Source organism: Callorhinus ursinus, unplaced genomic scaffold (genome assembly GCF_003265705.2).
Source record: "Callorhinus ursinus isolate GAN/ISIS: 27379988/994484 unplaced genomic scaffold, GSC_fseal_2.0 scaffold23, whole genome shotgun sequence".
Taxonomy (NCBI): Eukaryota; Metazoa; Chordata; class Mammalia; order Carnivora; family Otariidae; genus Callorhinus; species Callorhinus ursinus.
This window is the reverse complement of record NW_027397085.1, coordinates 17,486,510-17,507,061: the sequence shown is the minus strand read 5'-3', so window position 1 is coordinate 17,507,061 and position 20,552 is coordinate 17,486,510. Positions and strand designations below refer to the sequence as shown.

The 20,552-nt window shown below is 40.8% G+C and overlaps 1 protein-coding gene across 1 annotated transcript; it reads right to left on the bottom strand.

The window, feature by feature from the left end:
• Positions 1–12,173: 12,173 nt before the first annotated feature.
• PLK2 (polo like kinase 2) lies at positions 12,174–18,157 on the bottom strand. The gene is made up of 14 exons (XM_025892443.2): positions 17,741–18,157; positions 17,061–17,168; positions 16,800–16,916; positions 16,466–16,595; positions 16,143–16,230; positions 15,648–15,743; positions 15,342–15,540; positions 15,102–15,249; positions 14,657–14,754; positions 14,211–14,340; positions 13,728–13,968; positions 13,476–13,605; positions 13,101–13,211; positions 12,174–12,966 (listed from the first exon to the last, which is right to left on the bottom strand). Exons 1-14 carry the CDS (start codon positions 18,008–18,010, stop codon positions 12,775–12,777), a joined length of 2,058 nt encoding a protein of 685 aa, XP_025748228.1. The 5' UTR covers positions 18,011–18,157; the 3' UTR covers positions 12,174–12,774.
• Between the last annotated feature and the right edge of the window lie 2,395 nt (positions 18,158–20,552).

Genomic DNA, 20,552 nt, shown 5'->3' with positions numbered 1-20,552 from the left:
TTTGCAAATTAGGATTTTCATGATTGATATTATATGTTATTAACTATTTCACAGGAAGTAATTTTTTTCTACATTAGGTAGTGTCACTTAGCTTTCCTATCTTTCTCTTGTTTTCAGAAAGACAATGAATTAATATACTGCTAAAAGTCTTCTAAGAAATAAAAACTTATCTTTTAAAGACCTGTCTTTCTAAGTGCTTTACTTAGTCCTAATAAATAGGGTCCAAGCAAACAAACAAAAACAAGTAAACAAAACAGTTCATTTCTCAAAAGATTCTATTTATTTGTTTATTTTTTTAAAGACAGGGAGTCCGAGCTCAAAGTACTCAAAAATATTCATTCTTCCTTTAGCAAACAACCACAATAACTTCACCAGGGCCAGTAGATTGGAATATAACCAAAGATTGAGAATCTGCCTACTTTATTGACCTAAAATGCTTTCATGTTGACAAGAAATTTTCCCCTATGGACACTTGGCATGTTTTACCATCAGACTGGCCCTGTGGCCACAGTGCTAGATAAATAATATAAATATGTCTAATACATTTTCTGAAAAGTTCATAATGCTTCACCGAAAAAGAGTCACTAATAGAGAAGTCACCATAGAAAAATTAAGGCTATGTCTGTGTAACCATAATAAATTATACTTTTTAAAAAATAAGTTACTTTGGTCATCTGGATGCCAAACTAATAGCACAGAAGAACAAGAGCCAGAGTCTCTACCTTCGTTATAAGAATTTGGAGTAGTGTGATGTGACTGGCAATATCTATGTAAAAAAAAAAAAAATCACAAACTTTTAACTTTTCAATAAATATTGATATAGCCCAAATATTTTTTTAAAGATTTTATTTATTTGAGAGAGAGAGCGAGAGCACAGAGGGGCAGAGGGAGAGGGAGAGAGAATCCCAAGCAGACTCCCTGCTGAACCCTGTGGAGCCAGACTTGGGGCTTGATCTCAAGATCCTGAGATCATGACCTGAGCCAAAATCAAGAGTCAGACGCTTAACCAACTGAGCCACCCAGGCACCCCACACACACACTTTTTTTAAAGATTGATATAGCTCAAATATTTTTTTAAATGTTTCTTTTGACTATTAATTCTTAGAAATCTTTAAATACGTTTTTTGTTATTATGACTCCCAATCTTAATTCCTGTTTTTGTTCTTCTCTCCATTAAAATAAGAAGATAGCTTCAGGAAACCATGACATGTCACTCTTAACACCATGAACGCTAAGAGAAAAGCCACTTAGAATCTGGGAAAACCTAATAACAATTTTAAGTTGCTATGCAGTACATTTCAGTGTAATGTCTATGTCACTAAAGCAAACCAGCTGTTACATACCTGATATAAAGTGCATTCTCACTTGTAATTCATAGGTGAGCCCATAAAATGTACCAATAAAACTGCAGTTCTAAATGCATCAATAAATTGACAGTGTTACTAAGTTCAAGGTGACATTCTTTTAATGTATTTAGGAACTCAGACAAATATTATTTCACAACATCCTTTCCTAGATTATTATAACATCTTGGTATATTTAGTTACTGTTGGCACTTCAGGTAATATTGACCAAAGAAGCTAGTGTGGCTATATTTAAACTCTTATCTTCATAAGAGCTTCGTCACACTCCACAGAATATTGTAAGTATTTTAAAATGACTGAGATCTGTTCTTCTCAGAGCACAATTCAAATTATTCATTTTTTTCTGTCAAATTATTTTTCCAGTTTTATCCACCTGAATTGAGGGAAATCACTTTTATTTGAAACAACTATTCTGTATTTCTCTTTCGGCCCTTCCTCTTTGAAGCCACGATGAAATCATGTCAGTGTTTAATATAACCATAAGCCTCCAAGTTGAAATGACAAGTAATCGATTATGACTCAGAGTCTATAAAAGACTGGTGATTAGAGAAACCATATCCTCACCAAATAAGTTTATTTCATTCTCATTTACCAGATGGTACATGTGTCATTAATGTTTTTTACCACCAATGTTACAGTGATCTTAACAAGCAGATAAAGTAAAAAAAAAAAAAAAAGAAGAAGAAGAAGAAGGAGAAAAGAAAAAAGAAAAGAAAGAAAAGCATATAATGTGTAGTAGGGTCTGAATAAATTTGTGTAGCTTGAATTTTTCTGCTGTTCTGTTTAATGAAGCATAAAAATAAGGTGACGATATTGGAAAATCCTAACCTTTTGTAGGAGAAAGAATGGAAATCAAAGGTGCAGTAATATGGGAGTGGGTCGTGCTGGATGCATCTTAGCTACATTAAACTCACATGCGATCGCAATGGATATTTCATAGAGTAACCATATACTTCATCTTCCAAATCCAGATGCGTTTGACTTGGATAAGGCATGGCTCAGACTTCGCCAGGTAAACTGACCTGTGTGGTCACCCTCCACACACATGCATCATATCTTTGGCAGTGCAGAGCTGTTCGATGCTTATGAGAAAAAAACATATTGGACTGTTTCATCAATAGGTAGCACAACATGTTCCAAATGATGCAGTGAACACTGAAGGGCCCTCTTCGGTTGAGTTGGAACTACATGATTATATTTCAGGAGCAGAGTAAAAGTTATTCAATTCAGATTTCCTGATTTTTTTTTCACCAAAGTGTTTTTGTGTCACTTGTGAATATATAACTCTTTTCCTCATCATGCCTTTAAGATAAATCAACTAAAGCTTGCCTATATCTCGACATTTGAAGTTTAATTAAAAATCTCGCTCTAATATATTCTGTGTGATCCATCCACATGCTTTGTTGGGTAGGTTCTCCCCTCCGGAGGCAGCATAGGGAGGAGGATGCTTTACAACTTCTACAACTCCACTCTTCAGTGTCAAGAACTACCAGCGTGCTCTCTTTCAAACCCAGAATGTTTTTTGCAAACTGTAGTGGACGTGGACTAAAATTTACTTCAAAGCATTTCCATTCTATCATTATAAAGATAGAGATATGTAAAGACCAACCATATGCCACTTTTTGTTATCTGGAGATGGAAGATCTGCATTGCAAGGTTAAACTAGCTATGTGGCCATCCACTTGATTCCTGGGCCATAAATTTCTCTCTTAAAAGGGAAGACTTTCTTACTCAAAAAAACATGTGAAAAAGATATCTTTTTCAAGGGCTCTGCAACTATGATGTCGGAGGTGGTGCCAAATTCCTTGTTTCCCTAAAGATCATCCGACCAGCATAAGGATCTGGGCTTTTTGTCCCAACCTATCTGACAGGCTGAAGATCTTTTAAAAGACAATTTGGGTTATCAAGGACAATTACTATATACATTGACAAACCATGTTCCAATGAATAATCAAAGTTAATTCAAGAAACATAGTGTACCAGGGCAAGTAAGTTTGGAAAAAAAATTTTATAATAGTTTATTTTTTATTTGTTTAAGATTTTATTTATTTGAGAGAGAGAGAGACCGAGAGAGTGCATGCACAAGCAGGGGGAGGGGCAGAAGGAGAAGCACTCCCACTGAGCAGGGAGCCCCACGAAGTGCTCCATCCCAGGACCCTGGAACCCTGGAATCCATGACCTGAGCTGAAGGCAGATGCTTAACCAACTGAGCCACCCAGGTGTCCCTGAAAAAATTTTTATATGCTATTCCTCTCTGGTAATTCACAATGCAGATATAGCATATTAGTTCCAGAGAAGTCTTCACTTAAAAAAAAATCTATTTACATTTATTTAACCTAGTATTTCCTAAAACAATTTGCCAGCGAAGATGTTTTTCAGGGAATATTTTATGATACCAAAAGAACTGTGTGATACTAAAGAACTGGCGTTCCTTAGAACAAAACTGGGAAATCTTTTTGAAGATAGTTGAAAAGGGACTGTAACAAAAAAATCAACAGAGGACTCGAAATGTGGGAAACATTACATAACTTGCCTTCACCTTTGTCAGTCATAAAAAAGTAAATTGCTCTCACTTTGGGGTATTATCCTTGAAATCGGATAACCACTGATTTCAATATAAAACAAAGAGGTAATATGCACAGGGAAATATTAATAAAGATAATATTAAAATGGGGAGAAAACATATTTTCATTTTTCCTCTGTTATTTTCTTTGAGTGATAAGAAACGGCTTTCATTGTAGCTCAAAAATGGTCAAATATTATTAATATCGTATTATTCAACCCAATAGATTCTAATACAATTTTTATTATTTTTATTGTATGGCAGAGAAAAATTAGAAGCACTGTGTTATTTATAATAACTCAGCAAGCATTTGGCCCAGTTGTGTCAAGCTTGGTATATCTGATTAAAATCCTTTGTTGCCTGCTATATCATATATTTTTATAATTTGTTTATTTTTGTTTTCATTTTAGCCACAAGTGTTTATTTGGAGGACTGATTTTTGCCATAAGTTTTATTTTATTTTTAAAGATTTTATTTATTTGAGAGAGAGCAGAGGGAGGGGCAGCGGGAGAAGCAGAGTCCCCACTGGGCAGGGAGCCCAGAATGGGGCTGATCCCAGGACTTTAAGATCGTGACCTGAGCTGAAGGCAGACACTTAACCAACTGAGCCACTCAGTTGGCTTATGGTGCCCCGTACATTTTATATTTTAAATAAAAAGTATAACTTGCTTAATTCTTTGGAGTTAACTAATTTTTCACACATGAGAAGTTTGAAAATATATTAACTTACATGTTTATGTTCCGGTCATTTTTGTTTTCATAAGGAATGCATGAGTTTTTGAATTGCCTTATTAAAGTAAAAAAGATTACTGTTGACTACATTGTTTTAACTTGAGCATTGTAAGGCATTGTGTGTGTGTGTGTGTGTGTGTGTGTGTGTGTGTGTGTGTGTGTGTAGTCCTGGGCAAGGGAAGCCTGAGAGCAACATATCAGATGCCACAAAATTCAAAAGTTATTCTGTTTCTTTAATAGTCTGGGTAGGAAAGTGGGATTCAAGGAAAATGTAACTGCTTCAACTCAAAGTATATTATTTAGATAAAACCAAAAAGCCTCATGCTTTTCTTGGGCCTCTTTCATCACTTGCCCTTCCCTGTGACTAATCTGTATTGAGAACATTCTTTGAAGTTTAATCCTTAGTTTCTCTGCAACAAAACTGTCAGGCATACCCACAGGATAACGAGTAGAAGCATGGAGGTAGGTCATCAGAGAATACATGGGGTCAAGTCCATGTGTGGCAGGCACAACTGGCTGCAGCTTCACCATGTATGTTGCTTCACCTCTCATGACTGTTTCACTAACAATATGCTAAAAGGAATGAACAGATTACCCCTAGTAGCCCACAGAGTTCAGATATTTCAGGATCAGTAAAGTCTGTCAGTAAGCCTGCAGAGGGACAATGGGACTAGATTATGGTCACTGCGACTACAATTTATGTTTGAACTAACAGTGCAAGTAAGTGAGGCATGATTTCTTATTCCTAGTCTACTAAACTTCCGAATTCCCCTTAATCTCAAATTTCATCATGAATTACGTGTGAGATGACTTTAATCTCCTTATGTTGATCAAGGAAGAATCCATGAAGAAACGAAGTCCCATATTATGGTGAAGCCCTTAGCTTATAAAGAATTTGGTAGGTCTTCCTTTTGTCTGTGTCAGAACTTACTCCTTCACTTCTCTTCAGCTCTCTGGAGCCCTTAGCAGCCACCGAAACCAGTAATACTTAAATATCTCTGAAGGGAGCTTTTGGTGAAACACATACTTTCACCCACATCATCCAACATATACTTTATAGAAATTAAACCAACTTTTGTAATCAGAATTTGAAAATAGATAAGTCCCCTAAAAGTTTCACCTGACTACGAATAGGGCTCATATTCAAATGTCTAGAGGAACCAAAGGAGTGGGGTGAGGACCATGGAGAAGGCTTGCCTCCACCAGTTGCCTCCACCAGTTGCCTCCAGTCAGCTCCAGCCAATTGTTGATATGCAGAAATGCAAATCCTTTATTGCCTAATCTTGAAGTTTCTCAAAAGAAGTTGGAAACTTTTGTTTTTATATGAAGGCTCCCAATGATTATGTAATTACCTGAAAATGTTTTGAAACCCTCTGTATTCCAACCAAACATCTATTCTCTGTCAATCTCCAGTCTGGGCTCTTAAATTTATCCTTAACCTTCATGTAGATTGTACCTTCCCCCTTCATTTCTACTAGCCCTTGGCTCAAGTCATATCCTCAAAAGCATATTGTATGTTTGTATTAGAAATACTGCTATTCATCCTCAAACACAAATTCCCAGGGAAACAGTTTGCTAATGAGATTTTTTTCTTGAGGTTGACTTTTATATTCAGAAGTGTATTTGGTTTTAAAAAACACTGAAATTCTATGTATTTAAACTCTTATTTCTTTGCATTTTTTAACTTTAGCTTTAAAAATCGATTCCATTTTTATGCTTCAATAAAAGATTTTAAAGAGACATTAATAAATGATCCAATTTAAAAATTAAATTCCCTTAAGTCTTTTATATTACATTTATAGTATATTTGACTTCCTTTTAAAATATTTTGTTGCAGTTGTCTGATGTATCATCAAGTATTCCCAAGTATGTAAACATCCTTATAAACTGAACAAAGTAAACTTATAAGTTTGAGAAATTTAAGTTCTCACACATTATGCTACTAAATATAAATGTCCTAAGATTTCATCTTAAAATTCTAAATCCATATGTTACTAAAATTTCAGTTTTTAATTTGGTTTATAGTACTAACATACAGTTCTTATGTTGGGCCTAATAGGTAGAGAGTCTTTAACAAAAAATATTAATTCCATTATTCTAATTATCTTAAATACTTATGGGGTTAATAGTAAGTGTTGTAATTAAGAGATATTTCACAAAAAAATGAAACTATTATGTCATCTAAACAATTTTTGTTTATGAGCGAAGCTGGCTAAAGTATCATATACAACCAGAGCTATGGAGGAAGATACTACACTATTATTGGAGATGTTGAGGGAACTTACCAAATCCTATAAGTTACTCAGAACATCGCTCAGAGCCCATATAGTCCATATCCCTATGTTGGAGTCATTACCACTGCTTTGCTGTAGCTAGCCTACACAGGCTCATGAGAACTGATAGTTAAAATTTCAGGAATTGTCCAAGCCAACCAGTTATTAAACACATCCATTATTAAAATTAAATTATATGAACTCACTATTAAATTACATTAAAAACAAAGGCAACAAATACTCAAAACATATCACTAATTATTTTACTATATTAACTTAAAAACTATTATCCCTTTCTTGAAGTTATTTATATCTATCTGTATGGTGGAAATACTTTATAATGAGGTGCTACTGCACATCTCTTCCCAGCTCCACATTCAGTGACATCACACTGATAGCTTAAAATCAGCCAAGGTGAAAATATCTGTACCACAGAAATTGGCAAACACAACAAATCAGGGCTCTCCCAACCTCCCAAAAAGCTGGTTGTTAACCAGTTCTCAGTTCACTACTAGTTGAAGTCATTATCTAATTCTCTGTCTGCCCTGGCTCTCCCCAGACAGCTGGCTCCCATGTTACGATTTTGCATTTCCTTAGCTCTTGAAATATTTAAACATCTTCCGTGTAGTTCTAAAGTTCTTTGAAATTCACATAATCCTGAACGTTTAACATTCTTTCTGTTTAGTAGGACTACACAAATCAGGTAATAAATTGATACCCCATTTAAATTCTTTTGGCATGTTTGATATGATCCCAGCTTTAAAGGTTATTCTGTTACCATTGATTCCAAAGCAGTACAAAAGACAGGTACTGTTGACTTTATCTCATTTAGGCCTGTGGCCTGGTTTCTTCTAGTACTAATTTGTTATAGGCCTACAGGAGATAATTTGTTGTAACCTGCACGGTCAGGTTAAAATATCTAATAATTCAGTATTTCATAACAGAGATATCTCAGTAAATTTGTTATTTTTATCTTAATTTGGAAGTGGAGTTATTGTACTTCAATCATTAAAATCAATTTCATTTTATATATAACTGTATTATAAAGCTAATCCCAGGGGCAAAATCCATATATCCTATTCAATTGAATTCCAAACATTGATGAACCATGATATTAGATTCCAACACTGCATATGGGAGTTAAACTTTTCAATTTAAATTCTCTAAATATAACTAAATTGTGGTAATTCAAAAAAAGAGATGCTTCCCGTTACTAAAGTTAATAAGGCATAAAGAAGTACTAGAACAAAGCGTGAATCTAAGCATATATAGCCTAGAATCCCTTGCAAGTCAAGAAGAAACAAAATCAGATCTACAGGTTTCTGTTTATAGAAGAGTTTATTCCAAGCCTTAGAAATACGCTGACTCTGCCATGCATGGAATTGCTATAAAATACCAACATTGATTGCTTTGAGTACCTTATGAAAAAAAAAATGTATCTTACTCATTTTTAGTCACCGCAATCTTCATTAGACTAAAATCCCTGTAATGTAAAAAAGGTCTGATGATGATTCAAATCACAGAGACCTAAAGCAAAAATGATTCCAGGCTTAATGCCCCTCACCTTGTTCTTTTCCTCCTCCAAGCTTCTACTTCCTGTCATCCTCCTGCCAAGGGAACCACAGCTCTTAGAATTTTTGTCACTTTGGGATTGAAGAGGAAGAGAAGGTAGAGATGGGTATGAAATTAATGGAAGATAAAAGAAAGAAGGAAGGTAGGTCATTCTTAGGCTGATAAAGCTCAGATACATCCCTGCCCTTTCCCTGCTTTGTTTGGCAATATAAGACTGACCCCTGCAACTACATTCCTGGGGCTCCTCTTCCATTGGCTTCCAGTTCATTTGGTCAGTGGGAGATTGAAGGGCAAAAGGAAGGAAGAATCCAGGATATTTTGTCCCCATTCTTTCTCAGCCAGATTTGTACAGGAGTCACCTCGAACAGTGACTACATCTGTTTCATGTTTTCAAACCCCTGGTAGGCAGTGACCGGGACTCTGCTTTCTGCCAGAGACCCCCAGTTCGGAAATCTGAAGTACAGCATTACTGCTTTCCCTCTGGGGCTCTCCAGCCACAGGAATGGTAATGGCTTCCTGGGCTACCTCACCACCCCCCACCCTCCTTGGGCTCTGCCTTCATCTTTACAGCCAGTGATTTCCATTAAATTCCTTCTCTTTGGAAGTGCTAAAATGATTTTCATATTCCTGACTGGACATGACTGACAGAGAGAGACCGGAAGAGGGAAAATGAGTCAGGTATTTTCTTTCCTAGGTAACCAGGGTTGCTGCTGTTATGGGTGTGGAAGGAGGCAGGGGAAACAGAAGAAAGAGAGCGAATATATGCTGAGCACCTTTGGTGCACGAGTGCTTTATTATCATCTCATCTTCACAGATCGGGAAGTGGAAGCTGAGAGACGCCAGGTCTTTCCCGGGATCATACTGTTAATACATGGTTGAACAGGAATTTGAACTCGGAACTGATTCCAAAGCTTTTCCACTGCAGTGTGCTTCCTCCCTAACAAACACAGGGTTACACTGAGAAATCGTTCATCAGGGGCCAAGGGGACTAGATATAAAAGCAGTAACTGTCAGATAACCTGGGATCTGCGTTCCTGTCATGGCCACACTGAAGTTAGCTGAAGGTATTACTGTGTATTACTATGCATCAAAACTAGTACATCTTTAAAAATTGCCTTTTATCTCAGCCTATACACTGCTAGGATTTGGGCTGAACTGAGAAACATTCTTGAGTTTCGAAGGTTTTCATTAAGTGCATCTGCTATTTTGGAGTTGTTTTTATGGAATTCGGGGGGCTTTTGTTTAGAAGAGTATAACTTATTTGGGAATTTCTTCTCCTCCTTCCCTCACTGCAAAGGTTTATCAACACCATTATGTTTTATATAGCTGGCCTCAGTACCAAAAAAAAAAAAAAAAAAGCTAGGTAGAAGGGATGAAAGAGATCCACCATCCTTATGTGCTCACATCTACTCCTATGATACTACTTCAAATCTGGTTACTTCCAAATCTTGCTTTCTCCTGACATGTAGACGTGTTATGTCCCCCTGTTTTCTGGACCTCTTTGGTGTCCTCACACAAGTCTGACTGAACATGTCCTACACTCACTCTATTTTCCTGAATATGTGGTTCTCCCTTTTATATTCCTAATTTATTTCAGTTATTGGCCCCACCGTACAACGCACTACCTCCCTTGACTGCTCGGCCAGTCATCCCAACCCCCACCCACTCCCTCAGACTGCAGATTCAGTCGGGTGCCAAATCCTGTTAAGATCAGCTAAGTCAACTCCCAAATCTGTCTTCATTTATTCATTCATTATTTCACTGCTATATGGCAGGCCTGGGATTCAGTGCTGGGAATACTGAAATAAACCAGATGGGCCAAAGGAGATACTTCCTGTCTAACTCTATGCTCTTTTTCAGTTTGTCCTTTCTCACCTGGGTCCCACCATTAATCTCTTTACTGTTTGGGTTGTCTTTCTCCATCTTCTTCCCCACCCATTTTGCCTATGCCCCTAGAATGCATTTTGTAAAACTAAAATAGTAGGTCACTTTCTTCCTTAAGATCTTTCAGTAACTACACACAGCCTTCAATGCAGCCTAAATGCCTTGGCATGATATAGCAGGACACATCACATCTGTTTCTTCCAGCCTTTACCTGTGATGCTTCAGACCCACACACGCACTCCTGCAAACTCTCTTGACATCTATCTGCATGTTATTTCCACTGCTTAGAACGTCCTTCCCTATCTCACATTTCTGTTTAACTCCCATTCATTTTTCCAAACCCAAAAAGAAGGAATCTTCTTCTCTGGAATCTATTCTCTAAGTCCACCCCATGCCTGGGGCTCCTTCCTTAGGATTCCTGTTCTTGGTTCCCACAACACCCAGTACATACCTTTATCATAATATCACGGCACACTTATCAGATTAATAGGTAAATGCACCGTCTCCTCCACTCTGCTGGGACTTCCTTGAGGGCAGGGTGAGGCTCGGGTTCATTCTACATCTCCAGTGCTGGGCCCCGGATCTGCACACAGTAGATCCTCAAGAGTGAATAGGTATATATTTTATGAAAATGTGAAGTAACTTACACTGTGAAACTCACAAGGAAAGACCATTTCTTACTATTTTTTTCTCTGCTCCTAAGAATAGAAACAGATCCTACTTTTGCACAGCCGGCTTTCAGTGTAATTATCTGGTATTCTTTTGCTATTACTATAAGCCATTTAACCAAGACTGAAGTTGTGTACGTGGCCAGAGTACCCCAGCCAGTGGAGTTGTTCTAGGACCTATGAACTATCCCTAACGAATTCCCCAGATGTCACTTTTATTTACAAAGTAGAACAGGTACAGTGTTTGTAAGAATTTTAGAAAAATGTGAAAGTACCACCCCCATTTCTACACTACTACGGATTCCAGTGTCCACAGAGCCTAATAGATGAGAGTTCTGCTTTTCACAGGACAGTATTTTCCTTAGTGGGATTACAGTTAGACAAGTAAGTATTTGCATCTCATACAGGTCACTGGAAATTCAGAATAACAGAATGAGCAGCTTTTTACACCCGCCCAAGAGTAGATCCCACTGAAAGAGAAAACATTCTCAGATTGGCCTCTTGGAGAATTTGATAGTATAAACGATGGGCTGAAACCGTAGGTTGATTCCCTTACTATCCCTCATCCACCATGCACCGACCAGAAGGAAAGTAAAATGACTTATTTATGAAGTACCTCCCAGTACTGGAATGGTGTACTAGTAGTGCCAACGGCACTGGAAGCGTTTAGGCAGGTTTAAGCTGAGTAATACATTTAGGTGGCGCAAGTATTATAAAGCGTAGAGTTTTGCCCATATTAAGATAAGCTTCCTGTACCTATTGACACATAACAGAGGTCTGTTTACACAGGATGACTCTGGCTTTCAGCTCCAAGCTAAATGAGTTTTAAGGAAACACTCCAGAGAGAAATTGGCTGTGGATTTAGTAGGAGGGCCAGATTTGGGTTGTAACAGGAATAGTATTTTTGTTATAATCTTCTCTTCTCAAGCTAGATCTACCCAGAAAATGTTAGATTGTACTTCAGGTGTTAAGAATTTACTTCCTACAAACAAAAAATCAAAGATCTAACTTTCTAGAATGCTTCTAAACTCGACGTCACCCCAAAGAGTGCCAAGAGTCCGTGATCAAAGAATGTTGCGATGCGGTGACGCACCATACCAAAGACAGGAGACCGCTGTTTCTGCTTTTTCATACTCTTTATTGCCAACAGTTTAAAATGGTCAACATAAAAAAAAGAAACATTTTGATAATAAATACTGCTCTTTGGGCTGTAATAAATAAAAAGTTTATTAACAAGGAATGCACTTTTCCAGCCACAAGTGTCTTCAAAAATTAACAACAACAAAAAAAATTATATATGGCCATAGTTCACAGTTGAGTAGCCAAAAGCTGCTCCGAGGACAGCCTTTAAACAACACGGGAGCTTCCTCCCTCTTCCCTCCCCTTTGGGAAGTATATTCACAGTTCCAAGTCCTCTGTCTGAAATGCTCTCAACAGAGAGAAGAGTCAATGCACCTTTCTGCAAAATTGTCTGAAAAACCTTTTAAAACAGGTACGTCAAGGAAAACGGCATTCTGGTTCACTTTCAGATTCTCCAGCGTTCAGAACTGGATGCCTCAGCCTGGTCTGGTTCTGCCTAGTCCTGCAGGCCCTCGCGGAATTGTTCTCGTACCACCACCTGTCTATCCTCTTCAACATGCTGTAGACCATCCGACTGGCTTCCCTGTAGATCTCACAGTGGAAAAGAGGAGTCCCATAGGGTCCATTCAAGAAGTCTTCTAGTTACATCTCTGTAAGAGCATGTTCAGAGCATATTCCATTCGATGTTTTAATTCTAACGAACAGCCAGACATCAGCAGAGTTGTCAGTCTGAACGTTGTAGATATCCTGTCCTCATTGATGTAGGTGAGCAGATATTCTTCATTTTGGCTACAGATGATTATTTTCGTATGATCATGGTAGAAATTCACCTTTCAAAAGGAGACATAGATATTAGACATCTCCAAATATTCAAGAATTAGACAAGTGTGTCCAATAATTAAGTGGCTAGATAAAAATCACTTTTTGTGACCTAAATACACACATTTCTGAAAGGCTGACTTACCTGAAAGGTGCCATCATTAAAGAGCATCATTAAGGCTTTATCAGATTTCAGCCACTGAAGGAGGTAGAGCCGAGGTCTTCGAATATCGGTAACACTAGGCAGATCTCCACCCTAGAAGAAATTGGGAGAGTAAAGTGCCCATAAAAATTTTGCAGTTTCTAAGTCTTCTAGGCCCATGCCTGTCCAACCTGAGCAGGCATCAGAATGGCCTGGAGATTCCTGGTCCCGCCTCCCAGAGATTCTGACTCAGTAGAGCTAGCATAGGACATGAGCCATCTGCACCTCTCACAAGCTTTGGAGCTGTGCAGATGCTACTTGTCTGTGGACTACACTTCAGATATCACTGCTCACAAGCCACATCCAGGAGGTACTTACATCCATGAGGTTCTCCTCCATGTAATGAGAGAAGTATTTGAGCACCGTCACTTGACTAATGAATTGTTCGGGGGCATCTGTTGCTTGGAAAACAGAGCATTGGCCAAGCTCTGCATAATAGTGAACTGTTCTGAAAAACAGGAACCATAGGGATAGAAGAGAAACAAAACAGAAGCAGTTAATCACTGTTTTTAGATTTCATTAGTGCAAGACTAAAGAAGTGACAGGACTTCATTAACTGGATACACTTACTTTTTGTCTGGAAGGAGGCTCATGTGAGCACCATTGTTGAAAAGGACACCTACAGTGTGGTCAGAGAGCTGGTACCCAAAGCCGTATTTGTTGGAGTAATCGACCCATTTGGTGACCCACTGAAAGGAAGTGCTCAGCTGCTCTTTGGGAATGCAGTCAGCTTCTGGCATGTTTTCTAGACATCCTCGAAGGACTCTTGCAACTGTGTCCGCAACACTGCCCATGGTACTGTCCTCAAGGCCTGAAAAGTCGGGGAAAATTATAAAATAATTAACAATAAGACCTTAGGCTTTGGTGGCTGCTAACTTTCCCTCCACGACTTCAAAGGACAGGAGTCTCAAAACTGTTCCTTGCCTTTTGCCAAGTCCTCTGATTTTGCCTCTTCTATGTTAAATTGGGCCACAAAACAAATGGACTCCAGTTACTTAGTATTAAGCACTGGCATTTGTAGCTTCATGTAAAATGCCACTGACAGCTACTTACATTCACTGCTACTGCTGCAGCTGCCAAGAGTCCCTCGGACTATCATGCGAATAGCATCTCCAATCTGCTGCTTATTTTCTACTGCAGGTGTTCCAGATCGGACGACTGTAGTGGTAGGTGGCTGGAGCTCCTAGAAAAGACAAAGAGTTAGACAATGAGTCAAGCATCTACAGTCCATTTAAGGTTGAGAATTCTAGGTTAGGGTGAGATTGTGGTAATTGCTGGGAAAGCTGATCAAAAAGTAATGGGCACAAAAGGTGTTTCAGTGACTCAAGTACATGCATTGTTAAACTGAAAAACCAAATCTTTCCTTTTAAACGACTGGAAGGAAAGCTTTAGGCAAATACAACATATCTGAATCGTGATAATCATAATCCATGTGATAATTAGCAAAGAGCAGAAATGATATAAAGTGTTTATATCTATTTTATTCTTTTCCAGCATACCTCATCTGTCCTGTGTTTGCTGGGTTGTTGAGTTATTGAAGTCTTTTTCAAATCATGCCTAAGCTTGTAAATTTCTTCATCTTCTTTAGACACTCTATCTGTAAATCAAAGACAAGAATTATGAGCATTAGCCTATACTAAGAAGGTAGAAACAGAGTTAGCCACATTTCCTCCTTTTGTAATAATAATCAGCTTATGAGCACCCAAGGCAAAACCAGCATTTTATCATTAGCATCAGCTGCAATTATGCAAGAAGCACACTTTAATGTGTACGGGGAAAAAAGCTATCCAGCACATTTTGCAGTGCAGATTTATCATGCTATAAAAAGTTCAATGGTATTCAAACATACCGGCTGTTATGTTAACATAAAAAACATTCTTTTAACTAACTTATCAAATTTAAATAGAATACTGGATACAAAAAAGCAAAAGTCTTATAACTTACTATGTGTGTCAATATATCTTGCTTTGTCTTTTTTGCCACCAAAAAGAGCGGCAGCTGCTTTCTTAAAGAAATTCTTAGCCGGGCTTGACAAGTGGAAGTCTGGAACTGTATGACAACAGCTAGAAGAGAGTCTGTCTGGGGTGAAGCCCTGCAGAGTGTCAGAAAAGACTTTCAGTAACCAGTTGGTTGAATAACTGTGATCAATAGCACATAATAAAAAGACACAAGAAATGTGCCAACCTGCAAAAAAAATTCATGTCGAATGATGTCATCCAAACTGGGACGATCCTCTGGATTCTTGGACAACATGCTAGCTATTAAGTGCTTAGCAGGAGCCAGCAATGAAGATGGCATTGTATACCTTGCTTCTCTTATGCACCTGTATGTTTCTTTCAGATTTGTCGTTTCAAAGGGGGGTCTTCCTAGTAACATTGTATACCTGTGTGCAAGAGAACACTTCTTTAGGAATGGTCATAAAGCAACTCTTTTGATTGTTAAATTCTAAATACAAATTTGCTTTTTGATCATTTTGGTGCATTTACTTACATTACACAACCTAAGGCCCAAATGTCTGATTCACAGCCATGTCCTTGCTTGTTGAGGACTTCAGGAGAGAGATAATTTGGGGTACCACATATTGTTCTGGAAAAACAAAATATGAAGATCTCATTAAGAACTGTCCTACTGTTTACACTTAGTTCTCTAGATAAAACCTTAAAAGTACTGTATTGAATTCCTATTTAGAAAAATTTGACTTTTAATTTTTGGCATCTCAACAATTAACATTTGACTAAGTGACTTAATTTTTTTTAATACATGTGTAATTTTTTTTCAGGTACACGACATAAGGTACTCCAGGTACAAGGCATAAGGTACTCTACCTAGTTCATAGTGGGCACCTACTGTTTCCATAAATTAACATTATTGTGATTTGTGGTTGTTAGCATCAATTGACCCTCTCCAAAACATTAACTGGAAAAAAAATAAGGGCATATTTGATCGCCATAAAATCCTGTCAGGATGTATCTTTCTGACTCTTACCTCCTTCTGTGTTCCAAGGGTTCCAGCCTGGCTGCCAAACCGAAGTCCCCAACTTTTAATTCCATGGCTTCATTAATAAAAAAGTTCCCTGGACGATAAACAAAACAAAACCTGAATACCCTTGAAAAGATGTTCTAACCAAATACACACACATCCTCTTTGGAGGCAGGCAGTCAGGTGTTTACTATTAAAGTCACCGATTCAAAAAGCAGATTACATAGGCTAGATACCAATTAAGAACATTAATACATAACAAGGGACACAGAGAAGAAAAGAACACCTCTCTCTAAGGCAAAAGCCAGGGTTTGGAATAAAGGGCTTACCTAGTTTGAGATCTCTGTGTAAGATTTCTTGTTCATGAAGGTACTTTAGTCCAGACACAATCTGCCTGAGGTAGTATCGGACTTCTGGCTCTGTCAACACCTTCCTTGCTTTCAAGATATGAGCCATGGACTAGGAAGAGGAGAAGGGAAAAAGAGAATGTCTCAAACAAAGTTATCAAAATCAGTAGTTTCCTTTTGCAGGTTGAGTGATGAAAGTTAACAATGCAATATAATAATTGCCACCACAGCTAAAATAAAATAAAATAAAAGGCAATTTGAATCCCACTTCAGTTTGGGGGGAAGTAAATGGACTCGAACAGGAGTTAAAGCTTACCCTTCTACTGCAATATTCCAGGAGAATGTAAATGTTTTCTTTGTCCTCAAAGTAGTGGTAAAACTGCACTACATGCTTATGATGAAGGATTCTGTGAAGCTCTATTTCTTTGTCAATCTGAAAGAAAAAGCAAGACAAGGCTGATGAGCCTTCTGTCACCTTCTGTAAGCCAGTTGCTTACACATGCAGAAGACATTTTCTTAACAGGGAAGGGCCATCCCTGCACACAAAGAAAATACTTTACTCAACAGTCATACACACCTTTTCCCTTTGATGAGGTTTAGCTACTCTGCTGTGAGGAATAATTTTTGCAGCATAGACTTTGTTGTTTGTCAAATCTGTCATCTCGTAACATTTGGCAAAGCCACCCTGAAACAAAGCCGAGACAGCATTGAGTGTGGCAGAAAAATGGACAGCAGATATTTATAAAAATATTTAAAAAATTAGAAAGAAGCAAAATTACGGGGAAGTAAGGCTGGACAGACGTATGCTCTGTACTTTTTTAAAAAGCTCCTTCGCGAAAGGAAAAGCTTTCCTGAAAACAGTAAAACAGCTCTCCTTCTCCCTTTACAAAGAGGAGCTTTATGGAGGGGGCTGGGATCAGGGAGATGAAAAAAAATGTCTGAAAAGACCTGTCAGGAAAATTCCCTAGGGAGCAGGTGGAGGAAGCCAGGGGCTGGAGTTAGAAAGCCCTCGCTTCTGGCCTCAAGATCAATTTCTTTGGGCTGCGGGAGGCACTCAGAGCCCAGGCTAAGGATGTAAAGCCGATCGGGGCGCTGTCAGCGCACAAAAGCCAGAGCAGGGCAGGTGAACACCCAAGTCCCGCCGGGATCGGAGGCCCCTGAGAAGCCAAGACGCTGGGACTCAGGGTCCAGCCGGCTCGGGGGCTGCCCGGGCAGACCTCCCTCCCGTCCGGCAGCCGGGCGCCCGCCGCTCGTCACCTTTCCCAGCACTTTGCCCCGGCAGTAGCGCTTCCCCGTCGTGGGGTCCACGATAATCCGCGAGATCTCGGCCCCCGAGTGCGAGTGGTGGTGATGGTGGTGCGTGGCCGCCGGCTGCCCCTGTGCCTGGGGCTGCGGCGGCTGCGGCTCCTCGGGGGGCTGCTGCGGCCGCTTCTTCTTAGAGTCCCCGCCACAAGCCTTGCCCAGCGCCTGCTCGCACATCTTGGTGCTGGCGGCCGGCTGGTAGGTGATAGTCCGCAAGAGCTCCATCGTCGCCTCACCGCCCGGCACTGCCTGCTGCCACCTCCGAGGCGCGGACACACGTCCGAGCTGGCCCTTGCCCTCGAGCCCCCGCCTCCACCAGCAACCCGCCCCAGACGACCGCGTCCACTTGTGAGAGTGCGAACGCCCGGCCAAGTCTTATATACGGGCCAAGAAGAGGGGCGGAGAATCGAAACGGGATGCGACGTCACAGGCGACGCCCCGCCCACCGGAGCGTGTGAGGCCCGTCGCGAGGTCGGTACTGCCCGGCGGCGTCCGGCTTGCGAGCGGCGTGCAGGCAGGGACCGGCCGGCCTCGGGGAGGGCTCGCCGCAACGGGCAGACCGGCAAAGGCGTCGGGTCGTCCCGGGACCGCGACCACGCTCTTCGAATGCTCCGAGGTTCTGGGTTTGAAATGGAAATCCGAAGGCTGGCGCCCGGCCCTACCCCCTCCCTCAACTCCGCCCTCGCCCCGCCCCACTCGCCGGGTGTCCCCGCGGTGAGGTGTGCGAGCCCAGGCGGGCGCTCTGCTCACGCGGGTCCCCTCCCCCGCACAGTCCTTCCTGACCGCCGCGCAACCTGACGCCGCCAGTCCGGTGTGACTGTCCAGAGTCCACTGCACAGGGGCCGTCTGGAGGGCCTCGGTGCTGCCGCCCGCCGGCCCCGCCTCCACCCAGCCCTGCTTCCCCGCGTTTTTACCCCACCAGCTCGTGTCTAGTGGGGGGCTCCGGGGTGGCCCTGCCAGTGAAAGGCAAGGGTTCGCAGAGCTCACCGCCACTTCTGAGTTAGGCGGACCCAGGCCCGGGCCTGACTGTAGCCGAGTCCGCTTAGGCCTGTTTGGCCTCTGTCCATCACCCTAGAGCGGGCCTTTGTAGGAGCTCAGGCCCTTAACCTTGGAGAGGGAGCCCGGACCCTGGCGAAGTCATTCCCCTTCAGGTTGCTCTAGGACTGGGGAGCAAGGGCGTCCTCTCGTGGGTTGTTCCAGAAGTGCAGGCACTGGTCTGAGTGGGCCCCGGTTGACGACGACTCGGGCCTTCTTTGACAGTAAGTGGTGCTGAAAGCGCTCCTGGTGCTAATCATGGTTTACACTCAAAGTCATCTCTCACTTCTCATTCGCAAGGGGTTATGCACAATGCGTCCTTTAATGGCTCAGGAAGTCACGTGGCTGCCCTGGTGCTGGGGGAGGGAATGCAAGGCCTTCTCCCCTGCAGGGGCCTTGGTAGGATGAAGGGAGGAACAGAGGCCAATGAGCTACAGCAGGGCTTAGGTCCTAGCCCCAGATTTCACTCTTCACTTTGGCTGACCTAGGAACACCTCTTCATCTTGCTCTAGTGGCTACAGTGTAACATTTCTTGAGCACTTAGGTGCAAGGCACCGTGTATAGTGTTTTGAAAGGCCTTCCTTCTGTCATCCTACAACAATTCTGGCTGGGAAATATTGCTGTTGCCATTTTACAGATGAGGAAACTGGGGTTTAGTGAACTGTTCTACGTGTATGTTAGTAGACCATCCCAGGTATGTTACTGAGCAGTAGACACATCTTTTTGTCTAAGTTAACAAGATGTGGTAAACCATTTTTTGATCCTAAATGCCAATGCTAGTTGCATTACCGGAATAAATGAACCCCTGGAAGGTACACAGGAAAAGGGTTTCCTCCAGTCCACTCTCAAGTCTAGGTATGCGCTGTGTCAATGAAACAAGCATTTTCAGGGACGTTCCGCGTCAAACACTTCGACCTAATGGAGGAAGGAGGCTTCACCGGCATTACTGAGTAGAAAGGGAAAGCCTTTTTGAGTCTTTCAACAGGTCAGGGCAAGCACAGGCATGTTTCTCCTAAGTGAAAGGAGACTTTACTCCCAAGATGATCAGGGCCGGAAGGAGGGTAGGAGGGGTGGGGGTGGAAATGAAGATTTACATAATCCTACCCTTTTAATAACCCTAGGCGTGACCTTTGCTGCCCAGATGGAGGCAAACCTATTCATTAGCACGGAGCAGGCTAGCTCGTGAGGAAAGACCACCTTAACTTCCAGAGCTCATTTTATACCACACCTTTACTTTACTGATTGATAATGAACTCTTTCCATTTGTTTATGGCCTTCTGAGAGAAAAGGACGGTGAAGCACAGATGGTCAGGATATTTTTCATTATTATTTCCGTTCTTTGGTTACCATATACCATTGTCTATATTTTTGCCAAATGTACTTCAGCGCTCGGTAGACTATCGAACATTCCATATGAAATTCAGGTCTCCCCTCCAAAACGTTGCGGGATTGATTTGCTAAAAGATGAACACTGAACGTGTGTTCGGAGATCTTCGGGCCAGCTGTGGAAATCGGATTTTTCGGTTTGTGGTGCCATCCCGTGGACAGAACCAGGATTGCAGGGTATGGAACCCAAAAGGAAGGAAGTGTACTTTCCCGTGGAGATCGTTCTTTAATTACAAAATATTATTTCTCTGTAGTTCCACAGCTTTCATGCACACACAGTTAAAATCCCGGTATGATTTCTAGTGACACCTGGCAAGCTGATTCTAGACTTCCTAGGAAAGTGTAA